At 39.8% G+C, this 27,807-nt stretch overlaps 1 protein-coding gene across 3 annotated transcripts; it reads left to right on the plus strand.

Moving 5' to 3' along the window:
* Positions 1-27,580, plus strand: GPNMB (glycoprotein nmb). 3 transcript variants are annotated; one of them, XM_057504582.1, is made up of 11 exons: positions 3-223; positions 7,098-7,172; positions 7,848-7,991; positions 16,502-16,666; positions 17,325-17,483; positions 17,805-18,116; positions 20,732-20,830; positions 21,524-21,626; positions 22,453-22,667; positions 25,754-25,847; positions 26,307-27,580. In XM_057504582.1, exons 1-11 carry the CDS (start codon positions 154-156, stop codon positions 26,461-26,463), a joined length of 1,593 nt encoding a protein of 530 aa, XP_057360565.1. In that variant the 5' UTR covers positions 3-153; the 3' UTR covers positions 26,464-27,580. The 3 variants fall into 3 exon arrangements, with proteins under 3 accessions (XP_036733534.2, XP_057360565.1, XP_036733525.2); XM_036877630.2 differs by having other exon boundaries at positions 4-223; positions 7,023-7,172; XM_036877639.2 differs by lacking the exon at positions 25,754-25,847 and having other exon boundaries at positions 1-223; positions 7,023-7,172.
* Positions 27,581-27,807: the final 227 nt, after the last annotated feature.

Genomic DNA, 27,807 nt, shown 5'->3' on the forward strand with positions numbered 1-27,807 from the left:
TAAACCATCACATGATCTGCCCCAAGGCTCTGAATTAAATTACAGTAAGGAGCAGGGTACAGCAGAGGCCAGAGAAGCACTGTTGTCCTTAGCGGATGGAGTCAGAGGAGTTACAAGTTGAACCTTGAGTGCCCGGGTCTGAGAGACTCCAACATGGAACGTCTATGCTGTTTCCTAGGATTTCTGCTTCTGGGTACAAGTCAGCCACTGGATGCCGCCAAACGTGAGTAAACTCAATTTGTGTTTAACCCGTTCTCTAGCTATTGGCTGAAGCGACATGTGGTCTGAGGTAACACTGAGCCAGAAACTGGAATTCATGAAACCCCAGGATGTGTTCATGCTCACTCATTTCTTCTTCTGGAAACTGATGGGAATGTTGAAACTACAGCAAAACACCTCCAGCTCCATTCTTTGCTTTGGACCCTTGGAAAGTAGTAACCACACAGCACCTGTCTTACGGAGGTTTTTTTTCCCATCACAATTGCCACCTCCTCTCTTGCCAGACAGTGGGAGGGTGGGGGTGTGAGGGGAACAGCCTCTGGCCTGAGAACAAAGCAGTGCAACCCACTAAACTTTGTCTGGTTTCTATCCAATAGAGTAGAAAGCTCAGATGAAATGGGGCACAACGCTAGAGACATGCTCGCTAATCATCCCAGCCCAGAAGCAGCGGCTAAGCCAGCTGACCGTTCTTCCCGGACTTGGAGGAGCTTGCTGCTGCTCGAGCCAGGGTACCGAGAGCTGAAGCCCTGGTCTCTCTATTGTAGTTACGTATTGGAAGCCGTAGAGTTGTTGACAGCGCTGATGCCCAGGTCAATGAAACCCTGATCTCCGGGGGTGAGGCAGGAGCACCCTTGTTTTAAAAGCTCCTCTTGCGTTTGGAATGTGAAGCCAGGGTTGTGACCACTTAACTGGCCTGCAGGCCGCTTGTTTAGTCCAGGGGATGGAGGCCCTCATCCTCCAGGCAGAGTTAGTGTGGAGTGGGAGAAGAAAGAGAAGCACATCGCCCAGAAGGGCCACTCCACCTCACTCCAGCAGAGTGGTGACATTCACGGGGTGCAAAGTCCAGGGGTCCTGATTCTGCCAGACGTCTTGCTGGAGGTGCTGGGGAGGGACCCGCATCTACCCCCGGCCCACCATGTGCAGTCTCTAGGATGGCTGCTCGCTTACATTGCTCAGGTAATTCCCGCGAGTACCTAGGCCGAGTAGATGGTCCGCTCCCTCTTCAGCAGGTAGGAACCAAGAGTCCAGGTTTTGTTTGACTGGCCCAGTTCTGAGAGAGAAGAATCCTGGTATGCGACCTGGGGCGCCAGTGCACCTTCTCATTTCATTCCTGCTCCTTGAGGGAACGAACAGCCCTTCCATTAGGTTGTCCTCGGGGGTGGGATTTGGGGCGACAGCTGCGTGGAGAGAGGAAGAGGGGACCCGCTGTTAGCCGGGGGCGCGCGGGTTTCCCAGAGCTGGAGAGGCCCGGGGTTGGGGGTTTGGAGAGCTGAGAAGGGGCCCTGGGGGCCCCGGTGGGGCGGGGCGGGGGGAGGCAGAGGCGGGACCAGGCCGCTCGCAGCAACCGAGGTCGAAGGCTGGGGCCCTGCGAGTCCTGGGAGACCCCGCTCCGCCGACTCCCGGGTCGCGGGCGGTCGAAGGCACGGTGTCCTGCAGAGGGAGCCCGGCCGCCGGGACCGCGCCCGAGCGCCGCGGGTCAGATGCCTGGCTCACACAGAGGCTGGCTCTGTGACGGTCCCGTTTCCCAGTCAGGAGCCGGGCCACAGAGACGACAAGTAGCTCACCCCAGGACACACAGGAGGGAAGAGGGAGAAAGAGGCTTGCACGCCAACCCCTCCCCTTCCTGCAGTTGGGCACACTCGGGTTGCCTGCCGGCTGTGGGGCTGCGTAAGTGATTCAGCTCCCCCGAGCTTTCATTTCATCGTTTGCAAAACTGGGTAATGGGGTTCTTATGAGAGTTAATAAAAGATGCGTGGAGTGGGAGAGTGCTCGGTAGCAACTGGCTCCTCTCAGCGTACCTCCCAGGACAGCCTCCCCGGAGTCTGCAGCCTGGGAGCTGGAGGAGCAGAGGACTGATGGGTCAGTGGAGACCCATGCACCTAATTCTAGCCTTCTTTCCCCCAGCGCCTCTTAGCTCTGCTCAGAACAACAGATTATGAGGTTGAGGAGGCCCAGCCTACTGGGCAATATAACAAAACCTTACATTCCTGGCTTTACCTTGTCCTGGACTAAATATTCTGACCAGAAAAAATGCAGATGGGTAGCATTTAGCAGTGTATCAAACACCGAGGGATTCTTTGCCACTTTCCAACTGTAGCCTTGGTGAAAAGAAGAGAAAGTGTTGACAAAGTAGTTGGCAAGCTGCCTGGCCACCACCTCTCTGCTGGTGAACAGAGCAGGGAGTCCCAAGTAGACAGGGAAAAGCCACAGTCGCACTGGGTGTGACACCATTTGCCTTCATGTATTCCCTCGCCACATACACCTTTATTTTTTTTCTCTTAAAGTCTGCTACTATGGGGTCTATTTTTTAAATTTGACTTTTTATTTTGAGGTCATTGTAGATTCACATTCAGTTTTAAGAAATAATACAAAGAGATCTCCCTGTACCCTGTACCCAGTTTGATCCAAGGGCAATGTCTTGACAAACTATTGTACACTCTCACAAGGACGTTGACATTGATACGGTAGAAATACAGAACAGATCCATCACCACAAGGATACCTCATACTTTCCTTTTCCACACCACCAGCCAACCACTAATTCAATGTTTTTATAATTTTGCCACTTCAAAAACGTTACATAAATGGAATCATTACAGTGTGTAATCCTTGGGGATTGGATTTTTTACTCAACATGATTTGTTAAAGTTGTTACATATGTCAATAATCTGTTCTTTTTTTAATCAACTAGTATTCGATAGTGTGGATGTCCTCAGTCTCATGTTCACCCACTGGGTTGTTCTAGTTTGGGCTATTACAAATAAAGCTGCTATCAACGTTCACGTACAGGTTTTTATGTGAATCATAAGTTTCCATTTCTCTAGGACAAATGCCCAAGGAGAATTGCTTGGTTGCATGGTAATTACATGTTAGTTTTACAAGAAACTGCCGAACTTTCTTAGGCAATATACTATACCATTATACATTTCCACCAGCAATGTGAGTGATCCAGTTTCTTCACATCCTCACCTACATTTAATGTGTTATTTTTAATTTTAGTCATTCTAATGGTTGTGTAAAGATATCTCACTGTGGTTTTAATATGCATTTTCCTACTGGTTAATGATATCGAACATCTTATCCTGGGTTCCTTTGCCACCTGTACATTCTCTTCAGTGAAATGCCCAAGTCTTTTACCCATTAAAAAAAAATTCATTTGTCCTTTAACATTGAGTTTCAAAAATTCCTTATGTATTCTAGGTAATATGCCTTTATTGGAAATGCAGTTTGCACATATTTTCTCCCAGTTTGTAATTTGCCTTTTCATCCTCTTCACATGGTATTTGACAGAGCACAAGTTTTTACTGTAATGAGGTCAAATTTATCATCTTTTTCTTTTATGGATCTTTTTTTTATGTTAAATCTAAATTCTTGCCCAGCCTAGAGCCTGAGGTTTTTCCATGTTTTTAACTTTTTTGTAACACCATTTGTTGAAAAGGCTATCTTTCCTTCATTGAATTATTTTTGCATCTCTGTCAAAATTCAATAGGGCATTTTTCTGAGTCTATTTCTGGGTTCTCTATTCTTTTCCATGGACTTGTGTCTATTCCTTATCACTCCTTTTAAGTTTGTATTTTTCCTTGACTTCCAACATTTAAAATCAAAATCAGTGTTTTGATTATGTTTCCGGAAACACTGACTTTTTCTCAGGATCTGAGCAAGAGGAAGACGTTTCGGAATGGTGGACCTGGGAATCAAAAGATGTGAATCTTCATTTCTACTCAGAGATGACCCTGAGTAAATCATATCACTTCTCTAGGCCTGAATTTCTTTATCTATAAAATGAAGGGATTTGAACTAACTTACCTAAGTTCTTTCCAGATAGAACATTCTCCCATCCTATGACTCAGTTTGAGTGAATGTCCAGTTGTAAACATTGATAAACATGCATTTCCTGCAGTCACTTTGTTCCTGTTTGGAAACAGACACTCTCTCACAAAATCACAGGACATTTGGATTTTGTCTGATTTGAGGGCTCAGAGAAGACATGGCCTGAAGTTGCACAGCCTGTTTAGTAGCAGAACCAAGACTACAAACCAGATTCTATGACTCCCAGTTCAGTGTTCTTTCCCATTCCATCTGCCTCGCCTTTAAGAAGGGAGCAACATGTCGCTCCTTCCACCTACCAGAACGAAGGAAAAGAAGACAGATTAGTGGTATCCAATTAATATGGCTTCTCTGAACACCTACCAAATACCACACTTTGTGGAGGGGCTCTTTCAGGACTTAAGAGAGGACAGCATTTCTGGTTCTAAGTACCCAGGGCCAGGCCAAGTCACAAGACCATATGAATTGATGAAAGAACAGTTTATGAGAGTGTATGGTTAGGGGCTGGCTGAGGGTTATTGACAACTGAGATTGTGTAAGATATTTACTATCTCAATCAGGCTAGAGGTAGGCAAGGGCTCAACAACACCAAGAACTCTTTTTATCCTTCATTCTGACATACTTTGTGTGTTGTCTTGCTTCCTCAGATGCATGCTCTCATAATTAAGTAGGGCTGTTGTAACTCCAGCCATCACATCATTAGACTGCTATCTCCAAAATCAATTCTGGAGAAAACATGGACTTTGCTCTCACGAGTTTCTTGTTACACAGGAGGAAAACCTTTCCCAAAAGTCCCCAAAGGATTGCCTCTCAGCTGCTATTGGCTAGGCTCTAATCATCTGCTCCTGTCCAAACTATAAGGGAAGGTGGGAGAGTAAGCCTCCGAACTTTGAGCTGTTATAGATGCTCTACAACAGGGAAAAAAGAGGAGTATAGACAGAAAATGGCTCTGGTAGACAACCATGGGCTACAATTCTCAGAGGCAAGACCACGTGACAGCTGAAGATGTCAGGCAAGGCAAAAAGACATCAATTCAAGATTGGAAATAATTTTAAAATAACTAGAGTATTATAAACCTTGGTGCAACCACAAAACAAAACAAAAAGACATGGCTAATAAGCCAATAGTGGAGATTAAATGTATTCTAAAAATAATCCCAAAAATACAGGAAAATAAAAAAGGAATAGAGAACAGATGGGATAAATAGAAAACAAGATGGCACACTTTAATCCCACAATATCAATAATTACATTAAATGTAAATTACCTAAGCATTCAAAATAAAAGAGATTGTTGGACCAGATTATTTTTTTAAAAAAATATGCTATCAATAAGAAAACCATTTCAAATATAAAAATGTATATAAGTTAAAATTAGAAGAATGAAGAAAGACGTACCAGTTAAACACTAAATATTAATATTAGAGTATACTTCAGAACAAGGAATATTACCAGAGATAAAGGTCAGTTCCTTGTGATAAACAGATCAATTCATGGAGAAGACTTAACAATTCTTTTTTTTTTTTTGAAGTATCATTTATATACAATCTTACATTGGTCTCAAGTATACAACCCAGTGGTTCAACAGTTACCTATATTATTAACTCCTTACCCCCAGGAACGTAGTTCTATCTGTGAAAATAGAAGATGTTACAGGATCATTGGCTATCTTCTCCATGCTGTACTACTACTCCCATGACCAATTTATATATGAATGAGAATTTTTGTGCCCCTTTATCCTCCTCACCCTCCCACCCATTCACCATGGTAAGCACCAGTCACTTCAGTCTCTATGAGCCTATGCTATTTTGTTCATTTTGTTTTGTTTTGTTTTTAGGTTCTATAAGTAAGTGAAATCATATGCTATTTGTCTTTCTCCACCTGGCTTATTTCACTTAGCATAATACCCTCTAGGTCCACCTATGTTGTTGCAAATGGCAGGGTTTCTTTTTAATGACTGAATAATATTCCGTTGTGTATATGTACCACATTTTCTTTATCCATTCATCTATTTCTGGACACTTAGGTTACTTCCACATCTTGGCTATTGTAAATAATGCAGTGATAAACATAGGGGTGCATATATATTTTTGAATCAGGGATTTTGTTTTCTTTGGGTGAATTTCTAGAAGTAGAATTACTAGGTCATATAGTATTTCTATTTTTAGTTTTTTGAGGAACCTCCATACTGCTTTCCAAAATGGCTTCACCAATTTGCATTCCCATCAACAGTTTAGAAGACTTCACAATTCTAAACAGAGCTATAAAATATATTAAGGAAAAACTGACAGAACTGAAATTGGCAAATTGACAAATCCATAATTGAAGATTTCAGTATTCTTATCTCAGTAATTGAAATAACAAATAGAAAATCAACAGGCATATAGAAGACTCAGAAAACACTATCAGCCACCTTGACATAAATGACATTAAAAAAACACTCTTTTGTAGACAACATAAGTATCTGTAGAACATTCACCAAGACAGACCATATGCTCAGCCATTTAAAAAATGACATTGTTTAACAGTACTCTTCAGTACTGGTATGCATCTCTTGGTATCCTAGAGGCATTCCTGAGGCTAGCACTCCTTTAGCCAACTGAACAGTTCAGAATGGGAAAAGATGCAAAAACTGGTGGTGTAAATATTATTGGCATCAGTGATTTCCTAATGACACTTATTTCCTAATGAGCGCCCTATTCAGAGGTTATGTATTAAGAAACAAAATTATGGCTAAGAAATACCAACTTTCAAAATTTTCCCTTCATTAATTTAAAGCACATAAAGCAATAGGATCTGAATACTTGTATTTAAGGCATTTCTACTAGACATTTTAAAAAACTTCCCATTTGCTTGATGTATTAGAACTATTATGTATTTTCTAACCATATGAAATGAAAAGTTGCTTTAACTATTATTAGGTAAATACTAAATGAGGAATGGAGTGGACAAAATAATTTGTTTTTTGAATGTTATAGAGTTTCATGATGTGCTGAGCAATGAAAGAACTGGTTATATGAGGGAGCATAACCAATTAAATGGTTGGTCTTCAGATCAAAATGACTGGGATGAAAAACTCTATCCAGTGTGGAAGAGGGGAGACTCAAGGTGGAAAAACTACTGGAAAGGTAAATTCAAAGATTCAACCCAAATAACTGTCATGTCCCACTGAAGTTAGTCTTACAGACTGTAGGCTTGGGAGATCACTTGGCTTACATTGCTTCTGTGAGTGACGGCACACTACTGACCAAAGGAAGGTCCCTGGATTTGGCAATATTTCCTTTACCTCAACATTATCACTTTCTAAGCCAACAAAATAAAAGTTTAATTCCCTTAGAAATTTACAAGTTTGTAAATCTTGGAAGATTTTGGAGATGAGCAGTATGGTCTGAACTAATATGGGAATGGTCATCTTTATAAGATGAGATTCCAGAGAAGTGTTTGATCTCAAAAGTATGGTTTGTTGGAAAGCAAGTATCTTTCCATTCAAAGGGAAGAATGAATCCTTCAGTCTTCGGTTTTGAGATATAAAAATACAAACCTTAAATACTTGTCTCCATCCAACTAAAATTTTTAAAATTATTTTAGTTAAATGTTCCTTCTGTGGTTACAGAATTCTTTATTTGGTCTGATTTTTTTTGTCCTCTAAAATATTGTACTCTGAAAGCAAAAGTTAGGAATCCAGAAAATAAATGAATTTATCATAAAGCTGCATATGGTCCTTATTAGTAAATTTAACTTTATTTATCAGTGAAAGGAAAAAGAGATGCTTGATCATTGAGCTCTGCATGTCTCTGCCCTAGGAGGCCATGTGCAGGCAGTTCTGACCAGTGATTCACCAGCATTGGTGGGCTCAACTATAACGTTCGTGGTGAACTTGGTATTCCCCAGATGCCAAAAGGAAGATGCCGACGGCAACATAGTCTATGAGAGGAACTGCGGAAATGGTAAGGAATGTTACTCATGTCCCAAGAGCACACTAGTTCTCCTCACTACTGGAGACACATCTCATAAACCTTGATGCTCACAGGGACTTCTGTAAATGCAAGATGATGTTATCATCCCAGGTCAGCCCCTCCTCAAGTTGGATGACAGGGAGGGTGAGTGTGTGGTTCCACCCAGTGCATTCATCAACATCAATGTTAGCCAGACCCCTGTCAGCAGACTGGTGGCTCTGTGGCTAGGAACCCTCTTTAAAAGGTACATTTTTATGTTACACTCAGCTTTTTCTTACTGTCCAGTTGATTAGACAGAGCATACCTTGTTGACTGCCAGATTTTGGTTTTACTATTTGGAATTATTTGGCTATTCAAAGAATCGCTTATTTGACAGATATTTACTGACCAGATTGATTTCTTTTCACAAGTATTTCTTAAGCAAATGTGTGGCTAGCATAAATACTAAAATGTGCATATTTTGGTTTTGCTTTGCTCTGAGTTAAAGCACATAAGCTTTCTGTACATGTTTAAGAGCACAAATGAACATAAATATACTGAGGGAAGTTATCTTATTAGGATTGTACATTCTCAAAAACTCTGAGCTAATTATTGAGATTCTTCAATCAGTGGCAAGACTATTAAATACACTTACGATCTGATTTTATTATTTAAAGCATCAGTTAAACTGTCGATGTGTTTATTCCTTATTAATTTATCATCTTGTTAGGAAAACATGAGATTCTATATAGAAAGCATTTGATATTTTAATTAAGTGTTTAATAGTTTTTTTTCTCTTCTAAAACTGATTCTTATGAATGTTTCAAATGACAGTCTAGCCCTCTGAGCATTTCTTTTTAAACTTTTTATTAAGGTATTATTGATATACACTCTTATGAAGATTTCAAATGAAAAAACAATGTGGTAACTACATTTACTCATATTATCAAGTCCCCACCCATACCCTAATGCAGTCACTGTCCATCAGTGCAGCAAGATGCCACAGATTCACCTTCTCTGTGGTACACTGTTTTTCCCTGTGACCCCTCACACCATGTGTACTAAACATAGTACCCCTTAATCCCCATCTCCCTCCATCCTGACCCACCCTCACACACCCCTCCCCTTTGGTAACCACTAGTCCCTTCTTGGAGTCTGTGAGTCTGCTGCTGTTTTGTTCCTTCAGTTTTTTTTTTTTTTGGTATCATTAATGTACAATTACATTAGCAACATTATGGTTACTAGACCCCCCATTATCAAGTCCCCACCACATACACCATTACAGTCACTGTCCATCAGCGTAGTAAGATGCTATAGAATCACTGCTTGTCTTCTCTGTGTTATACTGCCTTCCCTGTGCCCACCCCCTACATTATGTGTGCTAATTGTAATGCCTTTTCTTCCCGTTATCTCTCCCTTTGCCCCCATCCTCCCCAGTCCCTTTTCCTTTGGTAACTGTTAGTCCATTCTTGGGTTCTGTGAGTCTGCTGCTGTTTTGTTCCTTCACTTTTGCTTTGTTGTTATACACCACAAATGAGGGAAATCATTTGGCACTTGTCTTTCTCTTCTGGGCTTATTTCACTGAGCATAATATCCTCCAGTTCCATCCATGTTGTCACAAATGGTAGGGTTTGTTTCTTTCTTACGGCTGAATACTATTCCATTGTGTATATGTACCACATCTTCTTTATCCATTCATCTACTGTTGGACACTTAGGTTGCTTCCATGTCTTGGCTATTGTAAATAGTGCTGTGATAAACAAAAGGGTGCATATGTCTTTTTAAATCTGAGAACTTGTATTCTTTGGGTAAATTCCAAGGAGTGGGATTCCCAGGTCAAATAGTATTTCTATTTTTAGTTTCTTGAGGAACCTCCATATTGCTTTCTACAATGGTTGAACTAGCTTATATTCCCAACAGCAGTGTAGGAGGGTTCCCCTTTCTCCGCATCCTCTCCAGCATTTGTTGTTCTTAGTCTTTTCGATGCTGGCCATCCTTACTGGTGTGAAGTGATATCTCATTGTGGTTTTAATTTGCATTTCCCAGATGATTAGTGATGTGGAGCATCTTTTCATGTGTCTGTTGGCCATCTGAATTTTTTCTTTGGAGAATTGTCTCTTCTTATCCTCCAACCATTTTTTAATAGGGTTATTTGCTTTTTGGGTGTTGAGGCATGTGAGTTCTTTATATACTTTGGATGTTAACCCCTTGTCAGATATGTCATTTACGAATATATTCTCCTGTACTGTAGGCTGCCTTTTGTTCTGTTGATGGTATCCTTTGCCTTACAGAAGCTTTTTAGTTTGATGTAGTCCCATGTGTTCATTTTTGCTTTTGTTGCCCTTGCTCAAGGAGATGAGTTCAGAAAGAAGTTGCTCATGTTTATATTCAGGAGATTTTTGCCTATGTTGTCTTCTAAAAGTTTTATGGTTTCATGACTTACATTCAGGTCTTTGATCCATTTTGAGTTTACTTTTGTTTATAGGGTTAAACAATAATCCAGTTTCCTTCTCTTGATTGTAGCTGTCCAGTTTTGCCAACACAAGTTGTTGAAGAGGCTGTCATTTCTCCATTGTATGTCCAAGACTCCTTTATCATATATTACTTGACCACTTATGGTTGGGTTTATATCTGGGCTCTCTAGTCTGTTTCGTTGGTCTATGGGTCTGTTCTTGTGCCAGTACTAAATTTTCTTGATTACTGTGGCTTTGTAGTAAAGCTTTAGGTTGGGAAGTGTAATTCCCCCTTATTTAGTCTTCCTTTTCAGGATTGCTTTGGCTATTTGGGGTCTTTTGTGGTTCCACATGAATTTTAGAATGATTTACTGTAGTTCATTGAAGAATGCTGTTGGTATTTTGATAGGAATTGCATTGACTCTGTAGACTGCTTTAGGCAGGATGGCCATTTTGACAATATTAATTCTTCCTATCCATGAGCGTGGGATGAGTTTCCATTTATTGGTATCTTCTTTAATTTCTCTCATGAGTGTCTTGTAGTTTTCAGAGTATAGGTCTTTCACTTCCTTGGTTAGGTTTATTCCTAGGTATTTTACTCTTTTTGATGCAACTGAATGGAATTGCTTTCCTGATTTCTCTTTCTGCTAGTTCATCATTAGTGTATAGGAATGCAACAGATTTTTGTGCATTAATTTTGTATCCTGCAACTTTGCTTAATTCAGATATTAGTTCTAGTAGTTTTGGAGTGGATTCTTTTGAGTTTTTTATGTACAATATCATGTCATCTGCAAACAGGGACAGTTTAACTTTTTCCTTGCCAGTCTGGTTGCCTTTTGTTTCTGTGTTGTCTGATTGCCTTGGCTAGGACCTCCAGTACTATGTTAAATAGAAGTGGGGAAAGTGGGCGTCCTTGTCTTGTTCCCAATCTTAAAGGAAAAGCTTTCAGCTTCTTGCTGTTAAGTATAATGTTGGCTGTGGGTTTGTCATATATGGCCTTTATTATGTTGAGGAACTTGCCTCTATACCCATTTTGTTGAGAGTTATTATCATGAATAGATGTTGAATTTTGTCGAATGCTTTTTCAGCATCTATGGAGATGATCATGTGGTTTTTGTCCTTCTTTTTGTTGATGTGGTGGATGATGTTGATGGATTTTTGAATGTTGTACCATCCCTGCATCCCTGGAATAAATCCTTCTTGACCATGATGAATGATCTTTCTGATGTATTTTTGAATTCAGTTTGCTAATATTTTGTTGAGTATTTTTGCATCTATGTTCATCAGGGATATTGGTCTGTAATTTTATTTTTTTGTGGTGTCTTTGCCTGGTTTTGGTATTAGAGTGATGCTGGCCTCATAGAATGAGTTTGGAGTATTCCCTCTTATACTTTTCGGAAAATTTTAAGGAGGATAACTATTAGGTCTTCACTAAATGTTTGATAAAATTCAGGGTGAAGCCATCTGGTCCAGGGAAGCCATTTGGTCCAGGGGTTTTGTTCTTAGGTAGTTTTTGATTACCAATTCAATTTTGTTGCTGTTAATTGGTCTGTTCAGATTTTCTGTTTCTTTCTGTGTCATCCTTGGAAGGTTGTATTTTCTAGAAAGTTGTCCATTTTTTCTAGGTTGTCCAGTTTGTTAGCATATAATTTTTCATAGTATTCTCTAATAATTCTTTGTATTTCTGTGGTGTCCCTAGTGATTTTTTTCCCTTCTCATTTCTGATTCTGTTTATGTGTGTAGAATCTCTTTTTTTCTTGATGAGTCTGGCTATGGGTTTATCTATTTTGCTTATTTTCTCAAAGAACCAGCTCTTGCTTTCATTTATTCTTTCTATTGTTTTATTCTTAATTTTATTTATTTATGCTCTAATCTTCATTATGTCCCTCCTTCTACTGACTTTGGGCTTCATTTGTTTTTCTTTTTCTAGTTTCATTAATTGTGAGTTTAGACTGTTTACATGGGATTGTTCTTCTTTCCTGAGGTAGGCCTGTATTGCAATATACTTTCCTCTTAGCACAGCCTTGGCTGCATCCCACGGATTTTGTAGTTTTGAATTATTGTTGTCATTTGTCTCTATATATTACTTGATCTCTGCTTTTATTTGGTCATTGATCCATTGGTTATTTATGAGCATGTTGTGAAGCCTCCATGTGTTTGTGGGATTTTTCATTTTCTTTGGTAATTTATTTCTAATTTCATACCTTTGTGGTCTGAGAAACTGGTTGGTACAGTTTCAATCTTTTTGAATTTACCAAGGCTCTTTTTCTGGCCTAGTATATGGTCTATTCTTGAAAATGTTCTGTGTGCAATTAAGATGAATGTGTATTCTGCTGCTTTTGGGTGTAGAGTTCTCTAGATGTCTGTTAGTTCCATCTGTTCTAATGTGTTGTTCAGTGACTCTGTCTCCTTACTAATTTTCTGTCTGATTGATCTGTCCTTTGGAGTGAGTGGAGTGTTGAAGTCTCCTAGAATGAATGCATTGCATTCTATTTCCCCTTTTAATTCTGTTAGCATTTGTTTCACATATTTAGGTGCTCCTGAGTTGAGTGCATAGATATTTATAATGGTTATATCTTCTTTCTGGATTGAGCCCTTTATCATTACATAATGTCCTTCTTTGTCTCTTGTGACTGTTTTGAAGTCTATTTTGTCTGATACAAGTACTGCAGATTCAGCTTTTTTCTCCCTATTAGTTGCATGAAATGTCTTTTTCCATTCCTTCACTTTTAGTCTGTATATATCTTTGGGTTTGAGGTGAGTCTCTTGTAGGCAGCGTATAGATGGGTCTTGTTTTTTTATCCATTCAGTGACGCTGTGTCTTCTGATTGGTGCATTGAGGCCATTTACATTTAGGGTGATTATCAATAGGTATGTACTTATTGCCATTGCAGGCTTTATATTCATGGTTACCAGAGGTTCAAGGGTAACTTCCTTACTATCTAAGAGTCTAACTTAACTCACTTAGTATGCTATTACAAACACAATCTAAAGGTTCTTTCTTTCTCCTCTTTTTTCTTCCTCCTCCATTCTTTATATATTATCATATTCTGTACTCTTTGTCTATACCTTTATGTGACTTTGGGGGTAATTGATTTAATTTTGCATTTGCTTAGTAATTAACTGTTCTGCTTTCTTTACTGTGGTTTTGTTACCTCTGGTGACAGCTATTAAACCTTAGGAACACTTCCATCTATAGCAGTCCCTCCGAAATGCACTGTAGAGATGGTTTGTGGGAGGTAAATTCTCTCAGCTTTCGCTTATCTGGAAATTGTTTAATCCCTCCTTCATATTTAAATGATAACTTTGCTGGATAAAGTATCCTTGGTTTGAGGCCCTTCTGCTTCATTGCAATAAATACATCATGCCACTCCCTTCTGGCCAGTTGGGTTTCTCCTGAGAAGTCTGATGATAGCCTGATGGGTTTTCCTTTGTATGTGATCTTATTTCTCTCTCTGGCTGCTTTTAATAGTCTGTTTTTATCTTTGATCTTTGCCATTTTAATTACTATATGTCTTGGTGTTGTCTTCCTTGGGTCCCTTGTGTTGGGAGATCTGTGTACCTCCATGGCCTGAGAGACTCCTTCCCCAGATTGGGGAAGTTTTCAGCAATTACCTCCTCAAAGACACTTTCTATCCCTTTTTTCTCTCTCTTCTTCTTCTGGTACCCCTACAATGCAAATATTTTTCCATTTGGATTGGTCACACAGTTCTCTCAATATTCGTTCATTCTTAGAGATCCTTTTTTCTTTCTGTGCCTCAGCTTCTTTATATTCCTCTTCTCTAATTTCTATTTCATTCATTGTCTCCTCCACCATATCTAATCTGCTCTTAAAACCTTCCATTTTATGTTTCATTTCTGATACTGTGTTCCGTAATGATTGGATCTCCAACCAGAATTCATTCCTGGGTTCTTGAATATTTTTCTGTACCTCCATGAGTATGTTAATGATTTTTATTTTGAAATCTCTTTCAGGAAGATTCATGAGGTCAATTTCATTTGAATCTTTCTCTGGTGTCATGTTCATAATTTTGCTTTGAACCAGGTTCCTTTGATGTTTCATATTTATATGTGGCGCCCTCTAGTGTCCAGAAGCTCTACTCTCTGGAGCTGCTCAGCCCCTGAAACAATGTTGGGGGTCACAGGGGAGCGTGTTGGTGCCTGGGGGAAGGAAAGAGCTGTTTCCTGCTTCCCAGCTGCTATGCCTGTCTCCACTGCCAGAACCAGTGGGCCAAGCACAGAGGTATAAGTCTCTATGCTTTGTGTTTGTAGCTGCTGTAGACAGAGCTTCCCTCTGTCTGGCCTAACACCAGGGCAGGGCTTGCTGGTTTGCAAGCCAGGTGGGACTGGCAGGGAGAAAGGCCAGTAGGCTGTGTATCATGGTGGGGGGCCTTGGAGCTGTGTAGCCAGCCAGGGGGCTGGACTGCCTGAAGATTGTGGAAGTTCCCAACCTGCTGGGCAGAGTGCACTTGGACAATTTTGTCTACCTGTCCTTTCTCCTGAGCAATAAGCTCTGTGCAATCCTTGCCCCCTTAGCAGCCCTCTTGCCGTTAGGAAGTCTCTCAGACTGCCTGCCTTTCTTTTGTCCCAGAGCACCTGGATATGGAATCCTGCTTTCCACAAGCAGCTGGAATCTCACTCTCTCCAGGAATTCAGCCTGTCTTAGCTTTCCAAACCCCCTAATCATGAGAGCACTATGCAAGCACCATAAGATGTAGGTTTGTGCTCCCAGAGCAGATCTCCAGAGCTAGGTGTTCAGCAGTCCCAGGCCTTCACTCCCTCCCTGCTCCATTTGTCTTCCTCTTGCTGGTGAGCTGGGGTGGGGGAAGGGCTTGGGTCCTACCAGGCCATGGCTTTGGTACATTACCCTGTTCCATGAGGTTTATTCTTTTCTCCAGGTGTATGCAGTCTGGCATAGTCCTTTTTCCTGTTGCTCTTTCAGGATTAGTTGTATTAATTATATTTTCGTATTATATGTGGTTTTAGGAGGAATCCTCTGTCTCACCTCTCACGCCTCCATCTTATCCTCCCCTCTGAGCATTTATAAAAGAGTCATTGTGACTTGTGAAATTTTTTGTAAAATATCTATTACCACTAAAATGAACTAGGAATCTTGGAAGAAATGGTAATTCCAAGTCTAGGGCAGAAGTACCAGGTGAGTCTGGGACATCTTATTGTGCCAGAAGGTAAGGAAATACCCAAAGACTGATGGGGACATGTGACAAAAACCCAGAAACCAACTTGAAGGGATTCCTATTGGCCATATGGGGCAATATAAGAATAAAAATAATAATGACTCTAATAGCTTGATAAATAAAAAGATCCTTCAAAAATTCCAGTAAAATAAAAAAATCATGGGAATGAGGGGATAGTTCTAGATAAAAAGATATTGATGATGACTTGTAGAAAGCAGAGTACACCAAGCATCCAAATACCGTCTACCTAGATCCAACAATTGTAACATTTTTCTGTTTGCTGGCTTGCTTTCTCTCTCTTTCTCTCTTTTTTTCTCTCTCTCTTTCTTTTTCTCTTTCTCCTTCCCTCTTTCCATTCCTTCCTTTCTTTTTTATTTGTGAATCTTTTGAAGAGAGAAAATGCCAAATGTAGTATGAGCACCTTCCTTAGTAGCAGTAGTAATGATGTTATGTACGAGAATGTCCTTATTTTTAGGAGATGTGTGCTAAAGTCTTGAGGAGTGCAGAGCCACGATGTCAAATGTGTCTGGAAAGAAAGCTACAGACAGAACATACCAAAAAAAAAGATACAGTGTCCCTCAGTTTGGTTTGAATATGTTTGTGATTTGGAGACCCCAATATGAAGATACATATATTGTCATAATCTACACTGAACCTTCCTGAATAATTGATTTATATAAAATGTTATTGAAATATAACATATGCAGAATGTGCACAGTCATAAATATGTACCGTTGGCTTAATTCTGAACCTTAGGGTTTTAGTTGTCCAACTATATTTATAGTTGTGAAAAGTATGAAAAAATGTTTAATTCAGTGATAAGCACTGGGCATCTTAAGCCCAGATGACAAGCATGGCTTCTTTCTTTGTTTAGATACTGTTCCTTCTCCTGAGCTGTATGTTTACAACTGGACAGAGGACGGTGACTGGGGGAACAGCCCCAGCAGAGACCATCGTGATGTGTTCCCTGATGGAAAGCCTTTCCCTCACCACCCAGGATGGAAGAAATGGAACTTTGTCTACGTCTTTCACACACTTGGTTGGACTTTTACAAAACATCTCTGACTCCTGAAGGAAAGGAATTGCTTTCACTAGCTTGCCAGTGACAAATTTAAATTAGAGTTGGAGAAAGAAAGCAAATGACTCAAGGGTGTCCAAGAAATGGGTTTATAGAACCACTCTGTTTCTTTTTCTTTTCATTACTTGCTGCATTTTTATATACAAATACTATTAGAAGGTAGAAGATTCTCATTCCCTAAAAAAAAAAAAGCTGCTTGATAATATAGCTGAAATAGTAATATTCTTACAAAAGACTATTTTTGGATAAATTTTTTTAACTCCCTTGGACACCTCACCATTACATTAAATGTATTTTCTGTGGGAAACACAGATATTTAAAGTGCCTAATCACATACTCATAAAAACTAAGTTTGTAAACAAAGGGCTAACTGTATTATCCCACTAACCAGCTCTTTTCATTTTAACAAACTATATGCAATTACATTTATATAACTGTTGGTTTGTTTTAAAAGGTTTTACATAACAATGAGCACCATCTTCCTTTCTGAAGCAGCCAGGACCTCATCCTAGTTTTCCCTTTCCAGAGCTCTAAGCAGCAGTTACTAATCATTAAGAAATACCTTCCTGTAATGATCATGTTATATAGCCAATAATTAAAATTTTCCATCCTCCCAAAGGTCAGTATTTCCAGAAATTGGGACGGTGCTCAGCGAGAGTTTCTGTAAATACAGCCAATGTGACTCTTGGCCCTCAGCTCATGGAAGTAACTGTCTATAGAAGACAGAAATGGGCCTATGTTCCCATTGCAAGAGTGGAAGACATGTATGTGGTAACAGGTGAGTGGGGTGGACTCTAAGTTAGCTGAGTGGGAGGCACTTAGTTCTGGTGATGTTAGTGGGTTAAGAGTTACAGACAAGTGTTCTGGTTTCGGCTACAGTTCATCCGGGTTCCTTCCCAAGTTTATATTTAATTATGTTGTATTATGTCTGTGTTTTCCAGAATAACTTGGGGAAAACTCTAGAAAACTTGTATCAGAAAAGAGAAAATGATGCTGAATTGTCCCTAGTTTTAATTTGTTAACCTAAAAGCATATTGAAGCCATCCAATTAAAATCAAGCAATCATGTGTTCTTTCTTTTTTTTGGATATAACTTTTAGATCAGATTCTTCTATTTGTGACTATGTCCCAGAAGAATGATAGAAATTCATCTGATGAAATCTTCCTCAAGGACATTCCCATTATATTTAATGTCCTGATTCATGATCCCAGTCACTTCCTCAATCAGTCTGCCATTTACTATAAGTGGAACTTCGGAGATAATACTGGTCTTTTAGTTTCCAACAAGCCCACTTTGAATCACACGTATGTGCTCAATGGAACCTTCAGCCTTAACCTTACTGTGCAAGCTGTGGTGCCTGGACCCTGTGCTTTGCCTACACCCAGTCCTCCAAATGCCACCCTTCCTTTACGTAAGTGCTTTCTGAGTGATCTTTGAGGTGGGATTGAAAAGCTAAATATATATATATACACACACACACACACATAAATACATATATATACACACATACATATATATATTCATGTAGGTTACATTATTAGATTCCTAGTTTAAAGTATTGTGTAGAGACTCTGCAGTGTCTCCATTTTGTATCTGGTGAATTTTTTAAGCCATTTCATCACCATTTTAAGCTGTTAGGATATAGAAGGTAAAATATGTTTGAAGTCACTTTGCAAATAGAATTTGGTGACTTGTATACAGCTCTTTGCCTGTTCTAGTTTGCACTGGCCCTCACTGTTGTGCAGATCTTTCCCCCTTTTAGTGCCACATATCTGTATCCCATTTTTCTAGCTATGAGCAGACACATGGGCCCCTTATAAACATTCAGGCCCCGCGTGCCTTCCTGCCTGCCCCTCCCACATTTCTCCCCACTTCCATTCTCCTCCCTACCCTGCCCACATCTATCAAGTAGCACATGAAAACACAACCATATGAAAGGAGTTTCCAAAAGAATGTATTTTGAGAGTATTTCTTGGCTAGCAAGAGGGAAAGACTCTAGACTTTAAAATTATTCTGGATAGAAGGTATAATTAATTAAATCCCACCCTCTACTAATAGTAAGTGATGACTTTCAGGAAGTTCTTAAGAGTCTACTCTGGGAAAGAGCTTCTGTCCAATTCCACATCCTACCACACTCAGCCATTAGTACACCTTTGCACCTCAGGGTTCAGGGGATGGTAACAGAGTGATATCCTCGCATTGGTCACAAGAGGGCACCATCACCAAGCCCAGAAGGAACACTCGTGATGTCTGGACTTGGAATTGTTTTTACCAAAACCCATTATAAATAATTAACTGCTATAGTAGTGCGTTATTACTAAAATGAGATCTTAATTAAATCAAGACACGATAAGTGATAACTGATTTTGATTCTTTTTGAAATATTTTAAATTATAAAACTACAATTCATATTCCGTAGTAAAAATTAAAACGAGAGAAGTCTAGAATAAAAGTGAAAGTGTCTATTCACACTCTCCTCCCAAGAGTTAAACCCTGTTAATAGTTGGGAGTGTTTCTTTCTAGGTCTTTTTCTAAGCATTTGTAAGTATATTGTATAAATACATAGGGTTTGCTATCTTTATTTTTATGTAAATGGATTCTCACAGCTGTATGAATCATTACACAGTTCAAACTTCAGCAGTTTCAGCGTAATTGTAATACCCTTCTCTGTTGACAGAGACTAACTACACTAATTGGGGTGAACATTTAATGTAGATTACTGTCAAATCATTGTGTTGTGTACTTGAAATCAATATAATTTGTATCAACTATACTTCAATAAAAATAATTAATTAAGTAAGACAGAGAAAAGTCCACTATATTTTAGGTGGCTTTCTCCCCAAATGGTTAAAATAAAAACATTTTGATGTTTCATTCAGGTTTTCTGGCTTCCCACAGTTCTAGCTGATTTATGACTGAAGATTGCTTAGCCCTTCTGTCAATCTCACTGTAGGTGCAGAGCCAGATTTCTCTAGAAGTAGCACTTTCTGACTTCCCTAGGAAGTTGAGAGAAGTGAGTAAATAGATAAGGTAGGATCATGATCTAACTTGACAGCTAAACTCTGCCTGTAAAAAACTTCAAAAGAAGGCGATTTCTAGTTTTCTGGGAAGAGCCAGCTATCTCTAATACACTGCACAAACAAATCTATTGCTGCAGAGCACATCAATTAAATCCCAGGGCAGAAATTACATAAATCCTGTGATTTCCAAAGGACCACCATGAAACTCAGGACATTTGCAAAGGCCTGCCACAGCTAATCCTGCTGATATAAACCACTGTGTGTGCATCTGACAGGACATCGGTACCTTTCTGGGCTTTACCCAGGCAGCGTCTCCCAAAGTGTGCACCTTGGAGCACTTGTTTCCACAGAAGCCATGAGCACTGCTCTGATAAGGAGGTCACAGGGCATGCTCACCCACTAAGGGAGCTGAGGGGCTCTGGAGAAATCTCCAACCAGCTTCATACTTACGGGTCCCCGTGTTAGAGATGCAGCTCTTAAAAAACTTTGATGCTCTTCCCCCCAAATGGGGTCCATTTTACATGCCTTTTGAAATTTAAGAATAATATTTCAGTGCCATATTTTCTTTCCAGTCTTTTTATCTTGTTAAAGGAACACCAACACCTTAATTAGAGCTTTTAAAATTGTAGGGCTTGGAATTTGAGCCCAGAATACCTGCCTCCAAAATTAAAATATGAATTTATCAATGATGGCCTGCTTCATATCATCATGATTGTTGTATCACACATTTTAATATGGGCTCTACCTTTCATTTGCTTCCTTTGTTTAAATAGGATATGGGTTTGTATTTACTTGCATAATTGAACAATCATAATACCTTATAGCTCTCACATCTATATGGATCATTACATATTTAGTTCAAATTGCTGCAGCAATTTCATAGTATAGAATTGTTGGGGTTTTTTCTAAAGAGCAAGAAGACCAATGTTTAGATTTTTGGTTATACCATGTACATCTTTTACATTCTCAGCAACTTATCTAAAATCTCGTTATTCAAACTCCCCAGTACCTGCTGCTGATACTGCCATGGAGCTGAGGGACGTTCTCAATGAAAACTGCCAGATTAACAGATATGGTTACTTTAAAGCCACCATCACAATTGTAGGTAAGACCAGAGGAGGAAGGTTGTTAGAAGCCACCTTAGACCACCTACCTACTTCGCTGATCCTGGAGAGGTGGGGGTGGGGAGCTGGGCCACCCACTGTCTGTCCCAGGGGATATCACACATACACGAGCAAAAACTCTCCTAGTTTCTAGATTCCCACCTGCCTATTCCATCCTTCCTTTGACACCCTGGTGGAAATGAGCCACATACTAATGAGTCTGCCTGGGGTCTGGACCCCCTGCCCTGTGCACCCCAGAAATCTGAATGAATGTGCCTTGAAGGCAGGCCAGTAACAAGTTCCCACAACTTCCTCTTTTCATCCCCTAGCTAATTTCACAGAGTCACCCTTCTTGTGTGTAAGAAAGGGGAATGAAAGGGCTGCCACATACAGCTGTGTGGTTTGGGCGCTGGCCGCAGGCACCCGGGAGAGAAGGTGGTGCTGCGGAAGCCCAACCTGTGTCCTGACTCATACATACAGGTTCCAGGAATAAAGAGCTAGATTGGACTGAAGAGCAGTTCAATTTGACCTTGAAAATGCTGCATGGGCACATACCTAAGCTATGGGGTGCAGGCCCAATCTGGTGTGGCAGGAAGGCTGTCTCCATTTTTTTGGCCTTCTGATTGGTTAACAGGTGGTTTGGTTTGGTTTCTATTGTATTTTGATGCGTTTTTCTCTGGGGGTTGTTTTGTTAGAGGGAATTCCAGAGGTTAACATCATCCAGGTGAGAGATGTTCTGGTGCCTGCGCCACAGACTGGAGACTCCCTGATGGATCTTGTCGTCACCTGCCAAGGGATGTGAGTACATCACATCAGAGAAACAGGCCTGGGGTAACATCCATCTCCCCTTCTAAGTTGATTTAAATTCCTAGCTCATCACTAAGCCACAAGGAAAGACGCTCCCAGGAGCTCTGAAGTATTTGTCCTTGTTTTGCTAGAGTTGAGGAAGTTGAATAATAATTATTGATTGTATACTTTCCACATTCTTACATGTTTTACCTCAGTTCTCATACCAAGTCCTCATTTTACAGGTGGGGGTCACTGAGACATGGTGATTATAGAACTTGCCGTTGTAGACAGCAGGTACCCAGCAGAGCACAGTTCACAGGCTGTGGTCTGGCTCAGAGCCCCTCTTTAAGCTCTGAGGCTCCTCCAGAGTGACAGGAAGCCAGTGCGGAATGGCTGTGTCCTGGTGTTATTAATAGCAGTGCCTCATAATCCTGGCCCTCTTTATAATTTACAAAGCATTCCTAACGCATTATATAGTTTGGTTTGGTTATAACTATATGTGATAGACTAAATGCAAATTAATATAAAAATACTATACCGGTTAACCAATATGTTAATGTATTGCCTAATTTGCATATAATAAAGTGAATTAAATGTATTTATGGAAATGTTCAGATTAATCAAGAGAATGGAATGGTATAAAAATGTGGTCTTATTTGAGAAAAAGGAATAGGTAAGAAGCTCTCCAGCTGGGAGAGAGGAGTGAAATGAGGATGACAGAAAATAGAGAAAAACCTGCCTGAAAGAATGAAGCTGTGGGGCTAGGCAAGGAGAGAGCCTGTTTCCCTGTTAAACTGATACTAGATTCCCCTATGTCGGTGCCATTGGTGCTCAGCACTCCCACGGAGGTCTGTACTGTAATCTCCGACCCCACCTGCCGGATCACCCAGAATACAGAGTGCGACCCCGTGGACGAGGACTTCGGTGACGTGTGCTTCCTGACCGTGAGGAGGGCCTTTGGCGGGTCTGGGACATACTGTGTGAACCTCACACTGGGTGATGGAACAAGTCTGGCTCTCACAAGCACCCGTGTCTCTGTTCCTGGCAGAGGTGAGTTTTGGTTTGTGTCGTATGAGCATTCCTTATTGCAGATAATGTACGTGTCCAATCCTAAAACACATGAGACTTTACAATCAATGTTTAATTCTATTTTAGTGCAGAATTCATTGAACTATTGTCAATGTAGATTTGAGAACTGGCATTAAATCCAACAGCAAATCAACTCAGGGAAGGCATGAGAGAGAGAATGGTGGCCAAAGAAAAGCCTTTTGATAAAAATATTCAGCTGTGATCATGAACCGGTAATAATGGGACATGATCACCATATGCTCAAATAAATTTGTATTTGAAGGGGAAAATGTAAAGCCTGATATCAAAAAATAACAATGTTCTCCAATTAAACTATCACAAAGGGGAGGCTGGTATCATGTGTCATTAGAGTCTACCTGGGCAAAGACAAGAAACAAGAAGGGAAATGAGAAACCCAGTGGAGTCTTGGCTTCCTATAGCTTACATGTGTCCTCTCTTCCCCTTTTCCAAATCCTACCAACCATTACACTGAGATGGAACAAACTACCTTATTTAGTCCTCAGATGTTCAGCAGAAAAACTACTCTTTAACTCCCTTGGACAGAGGTAAAATGTTAACAAAATGGACTAAGGAATTTCATTGAGAAATTTTCATTTACTGGTGGCTTCCAATCGTCACTAACCCCCAAAATAGGATTCCGGTGACCCTAACTGAATTTCACCTAAAACCAACTTTTGTAAGATACTGCTTTATCTCTTAGAAGTTCTACATGGCCGGATGGAAGGGAATAATCAGATTGTGTGTGCATTACAGCACTTAGAGGCGTACCTTGTTCTATTGCATTTCACTTTATTGCACTTCATAGATACTGTGTTTTTCACAAATTGAAGGTTTATGGTAACCCTGTGTTGGTCACATCTCTTGGTACCATTTTTCCAACAGTATTTGTTCACTGCATGCCTCTGTGTCACATTTTCATAATTCATGCAATATTTCACGCTTTTTCATTATTACATTTGGTGATCTGTGATCAGGGACCATGATTGCTGAAAACTCAGGTGATGGTCAGCATTTTTTACAAGTTTATTTTTAAATTAAGGCAAGTACATTGTTTTTTTAGACATGATACTATTGCATACTTAATAGATTACAGTATAGTATCAACATGACTTTTATATGCACCGAGAAACCAAAAATACATTTTACTCACTCTACTGCACTATTCCCTTATGGTGGTGGTCTGGAACCAAATCCTCAGTATCTCTGAGGTGTGCCTGTATTTTGCTCTTCAAAATTTGAGTTTTGTCAGGTACTATCTCATGACTAACTCACAAATAACTCCTTTGGACTGGGATCCTATATCAGAAGGCAAAATATACTTAAACATATATTTATTCATTAACCATGTGAAAGATAGCTTTAAACTCATTGAAAGAAAAGCTTAAGTAATTATACATATAATCATGTGTATATGTGTAAGATCCAAGGTGCAGATTTAAAAACAAGGATACAAAGGTACCTTGCTTCTTGGGGCCTGAGGTAGAGAGCTGGGGACTCGGGGTGGAAAGAGGCAGCCAGAGCCTGTGTACCCCAGCGGGCACGGATCAGCAATGCTGCCACCTCCAGGCACCACTGTGTTATTCCTCCCGTGCCATTGTAGGTTTTTTTTAGAACTGCCTTTAAAGTAATCACCCATTCTCTGAAGCTCCCTCCCTGCTGACAAACCACTCTTACCTGGATTAGATGTTTAGATATTTGCTTTCCTTTGATTCTTCTGAAGGGAGTGATAACTTTAGGTGTGACCTGAGACATTTTCAAATCCAAATAAAGTAAACTCAGAAAGCTTTTAATCCAGTGGGGTTGTAACTGATGACTTGAGTTTCCAAGTCGCCATTTCAGAAAAAGATCACCGTTCAAAAGTAAACCCATATACTTTTGCTGAAATGACTTTTATTCATTGATTCAATGAACGTTTCATGAAGTACCTGCAATTCTTTCAGCAAATATTCACTGAGCATCTACTCCATGCCCAGCAGAGCAGAGCTGTACGCACAAGATAGACAGTTCTAGACAGAGTGGGGAACAAGAGGGCATAGGCCCCTTCTTTTGTGAGAAGAAACAGACAATAAACAAAAATGATCATATGATGAAGAAAATAAAGCAAGGTCAGGGTGTGGAGAGTGACCTGGCAGCTACCGCTTGGAACAGCTGCACTGAGACCCAAATTTCAAGAATGAGCCCCCCATTTTAGATCCTTGCAGGCCACTGGTAGGGATTGGGTTTTATTTTGTGCTTAATAGGTGCCACTGGCAGGTCTGAAGCATGATCTGATTGATGCATTTAGAAGATTGTTCTGACTGCCTGGTGAAGTAAGGATCATTGGAAGGTAGAAATGGAAGCAGGTAGACAAGTAAGAGTTCCTCTCAGGGGAGACAGCTGGTCCCTGGGACTGCAATGGTAGCAGATGATATACATGGAAAACAGATAAACTCTGGTTATACATTGGTGGTAGAGATAAGGCTGGTTGGTGTGCTGGGTCCCAGGATTGCAGAGAAGACATAATCCCTGCTTTATGGTTTTCACAGTCTAGCAGGAGAGAAATATGTAAAGAAATTGCAACACAATCAAGTTGCAATCAAGGCAGATGAAGAGAGGAGAGACAAGCAAAATAGTGGCAAAGGAAGGTGTGACCCAGAGTCCTCATGGATGTCTGGAGGGCACCCTGAAGGAGTGGACACCTGAGATGAGCCAGGGGAAGGACATTCCCTGTAGAGGTCATGGGTATTTGAAAGAACGTGGGGAAGGTGGGCAATTCCCAGGATTTTAGCCCAGCTGGAAAGTAGGGAGTAGGAGTTCATCGAATCTTTCAGGACAGTGACATCCCTCTCTTGAGCCCTTAACACAGTGTTCCAGACATGCTAACTCATTCTGTAAATGGAAGATAAACTGACCCAAAGACCATGTATTATTTAATGGGAAAGATTACTGAAAGCCCAGAAGGAGCCATATATCTTCTAATAGCTTCCTTCCTTGTTTATTTAATTACATGATAAGCAGCATGTCCTCCAGGTGGAAGATGTCACTAATACGATGTTGCTTGTTTTAAGACCCAGCCTCCCTTTTACAAGTGGCATATGGTGCCCTGGTCTCCGCTGGCTGCCTGACCATGTTTGTCACTGTGATTGCCCTTTTGGTGTACAGGTAAGTTGCTCTTGCTCTTCCTGACACTTCAAATCATATAGTATATTGTCAAAGATAAATAGCATATTTCTGTACAATATCTGCACACATTTTCCCTTTTTTCCTTTTAAACATTTTGTGTGGAGGATGACAGTCTTCCATTGAATAGTAAATACCAAACTAGACTATTAATTTTGCTGCATTTTTGTAAATTTTAAAAATGGTTCCAGATGCCAGTGACTTTACAAAATTGTGTCAGCTTAGTGTTTAACATATAATCTTAAATTATAGTAAGCATGCACATTTCTTGCATGAAGAAAAGAAAATAGCAATGTTTGCATAAGACATTAATGTCTCAGAAGCCATAGAGTATGTTAAATGGAATTAACCCATTTGTACTTGGCATGTAAAAGATTACAGAAAGTAACATAATTCCAGCTGGAGATTTTTAAATACCTGTCTAATACATTGCTTTTTCAGAAAACACAAGGAATATAAACCAATAGAAAACAGAACTGGGATCATGGTCAAAGGCAAAAAAAGTCTGAGTGTTTTCTTCAACCATGCAAAGGCCATGTCCTTCCTGGGAAACCAGGAAAAAAATCCACTGCTAGAGGACAAACCAGGAATTCTTTAGATCTTCAGCCTTATTTCTGACCAACAGCTTCAGTGCCCTTTGTGTACGCTGTGCTGGAGTTGGTGACTATTAACTTTTTTCCTTAAAGATTGTTGTAAAATGTAAATTGTGGTTTAGGGAAGTCCAATTTTCTTTAATAGGTTAAAAGACATTTTAGAGAAGTGGAAAGGAATTATACTGCATGCAGCCTCAGCCTTGTTATATAATTGATAAACCAGTTAGCAGTGCTTTTTCTCAGTATGATTCATGTTTTGCTTATTATGTCTTAGGTGATTAGCAGGCTAGACATACTGTGTCCAAAGAGTAGGAAGAGGGTATTACTCATTAGAGTCTAACCAAGGTTACCTGGAAGGAGAATCTGACACTATCTAGCTTTCCATATAACCATACACTTAAAACTAATGTATTCCTGTCCTTAAACTCGAGTTCCAAACTACTTGATCCTATTCGATGAACATGCATGAGCTCCTGAAAAACAGTAACAGGCCAAGCCTTTAGTATGATGTGCATGCCTGTTACACTGAAAAAAAGAAAATTTAAAAAACTAACAAACTAGTGTGAATATTTTCATGATAACCTGCCCTGCCAGGCTGTGCAAAGAATGGTACTCGTTCATTTATCCCATGGACATTTGTTTAGCACTTTCTGTGTAGCAGGTATGTTGCTAGGTACATGGCCCTAAACTCAGAATGTTGGCACTCTTGTGTATATATCTGAATTTATGTACACTCTGGTGCATATATTTGAAATTAGATATTATGATTTTCCAAAGGAGGCCCCTGGTTTTTCTACTCATTTCTCCATTTAAATGATATTGAAACTTGATCAGTAACGGTTTTACTCCGCTTGTAAGTAAAACTACCATATATCAGACATGACATTCTTTTTCTCTCGTTCCTGAAAAATAAAAATGTGAAAAAAGACATGATCTTGGAACTGTAATTATTTTTCTAATTTGTTGCTTGCCTTTCAAGCTCATTTATAATTTGACCCATAAAAATGGTTTAATGCTGTGCAATGGGGCACTGATAATTTCCTAGCATTTTTATAGTTTTAAATATATGTATACAGTATGTGAAATTTCGATAAATTTAATAAATAAATGTTTATAATCAGAGACATCTAAAAAAGAGAGTTTCTGTAAGCAATTGTTCTGGTCTCTTTGACCAGTCAGTATTATATTAAAATAAAGGTGAGAGGATAGCTCTAGGTCACAGATCAGGAAACTTTTTCTGTAAAAGACCAGGTAGTAAATATTTTAGTCTCTGTCATAACTATTTAATGGCTATCATAACACAAAAGCTATCATACACCTAAATGCAAGAGTGTGGTTGTGTTTCAGGA

This window comes from Manis pentadactyla, chromosome 7 (genome assembly GCF_030020395.1).
Source record: "Manis pentadactyla isolate mManPen7 chromosome 7, mManPen7.hap1, whole genome shotgun sequence".
NCBI lineage: Eukaryota > Metazoa > Chordata > Mammalia > Pholidota > Manidae > Manis > Manis pentadactyla.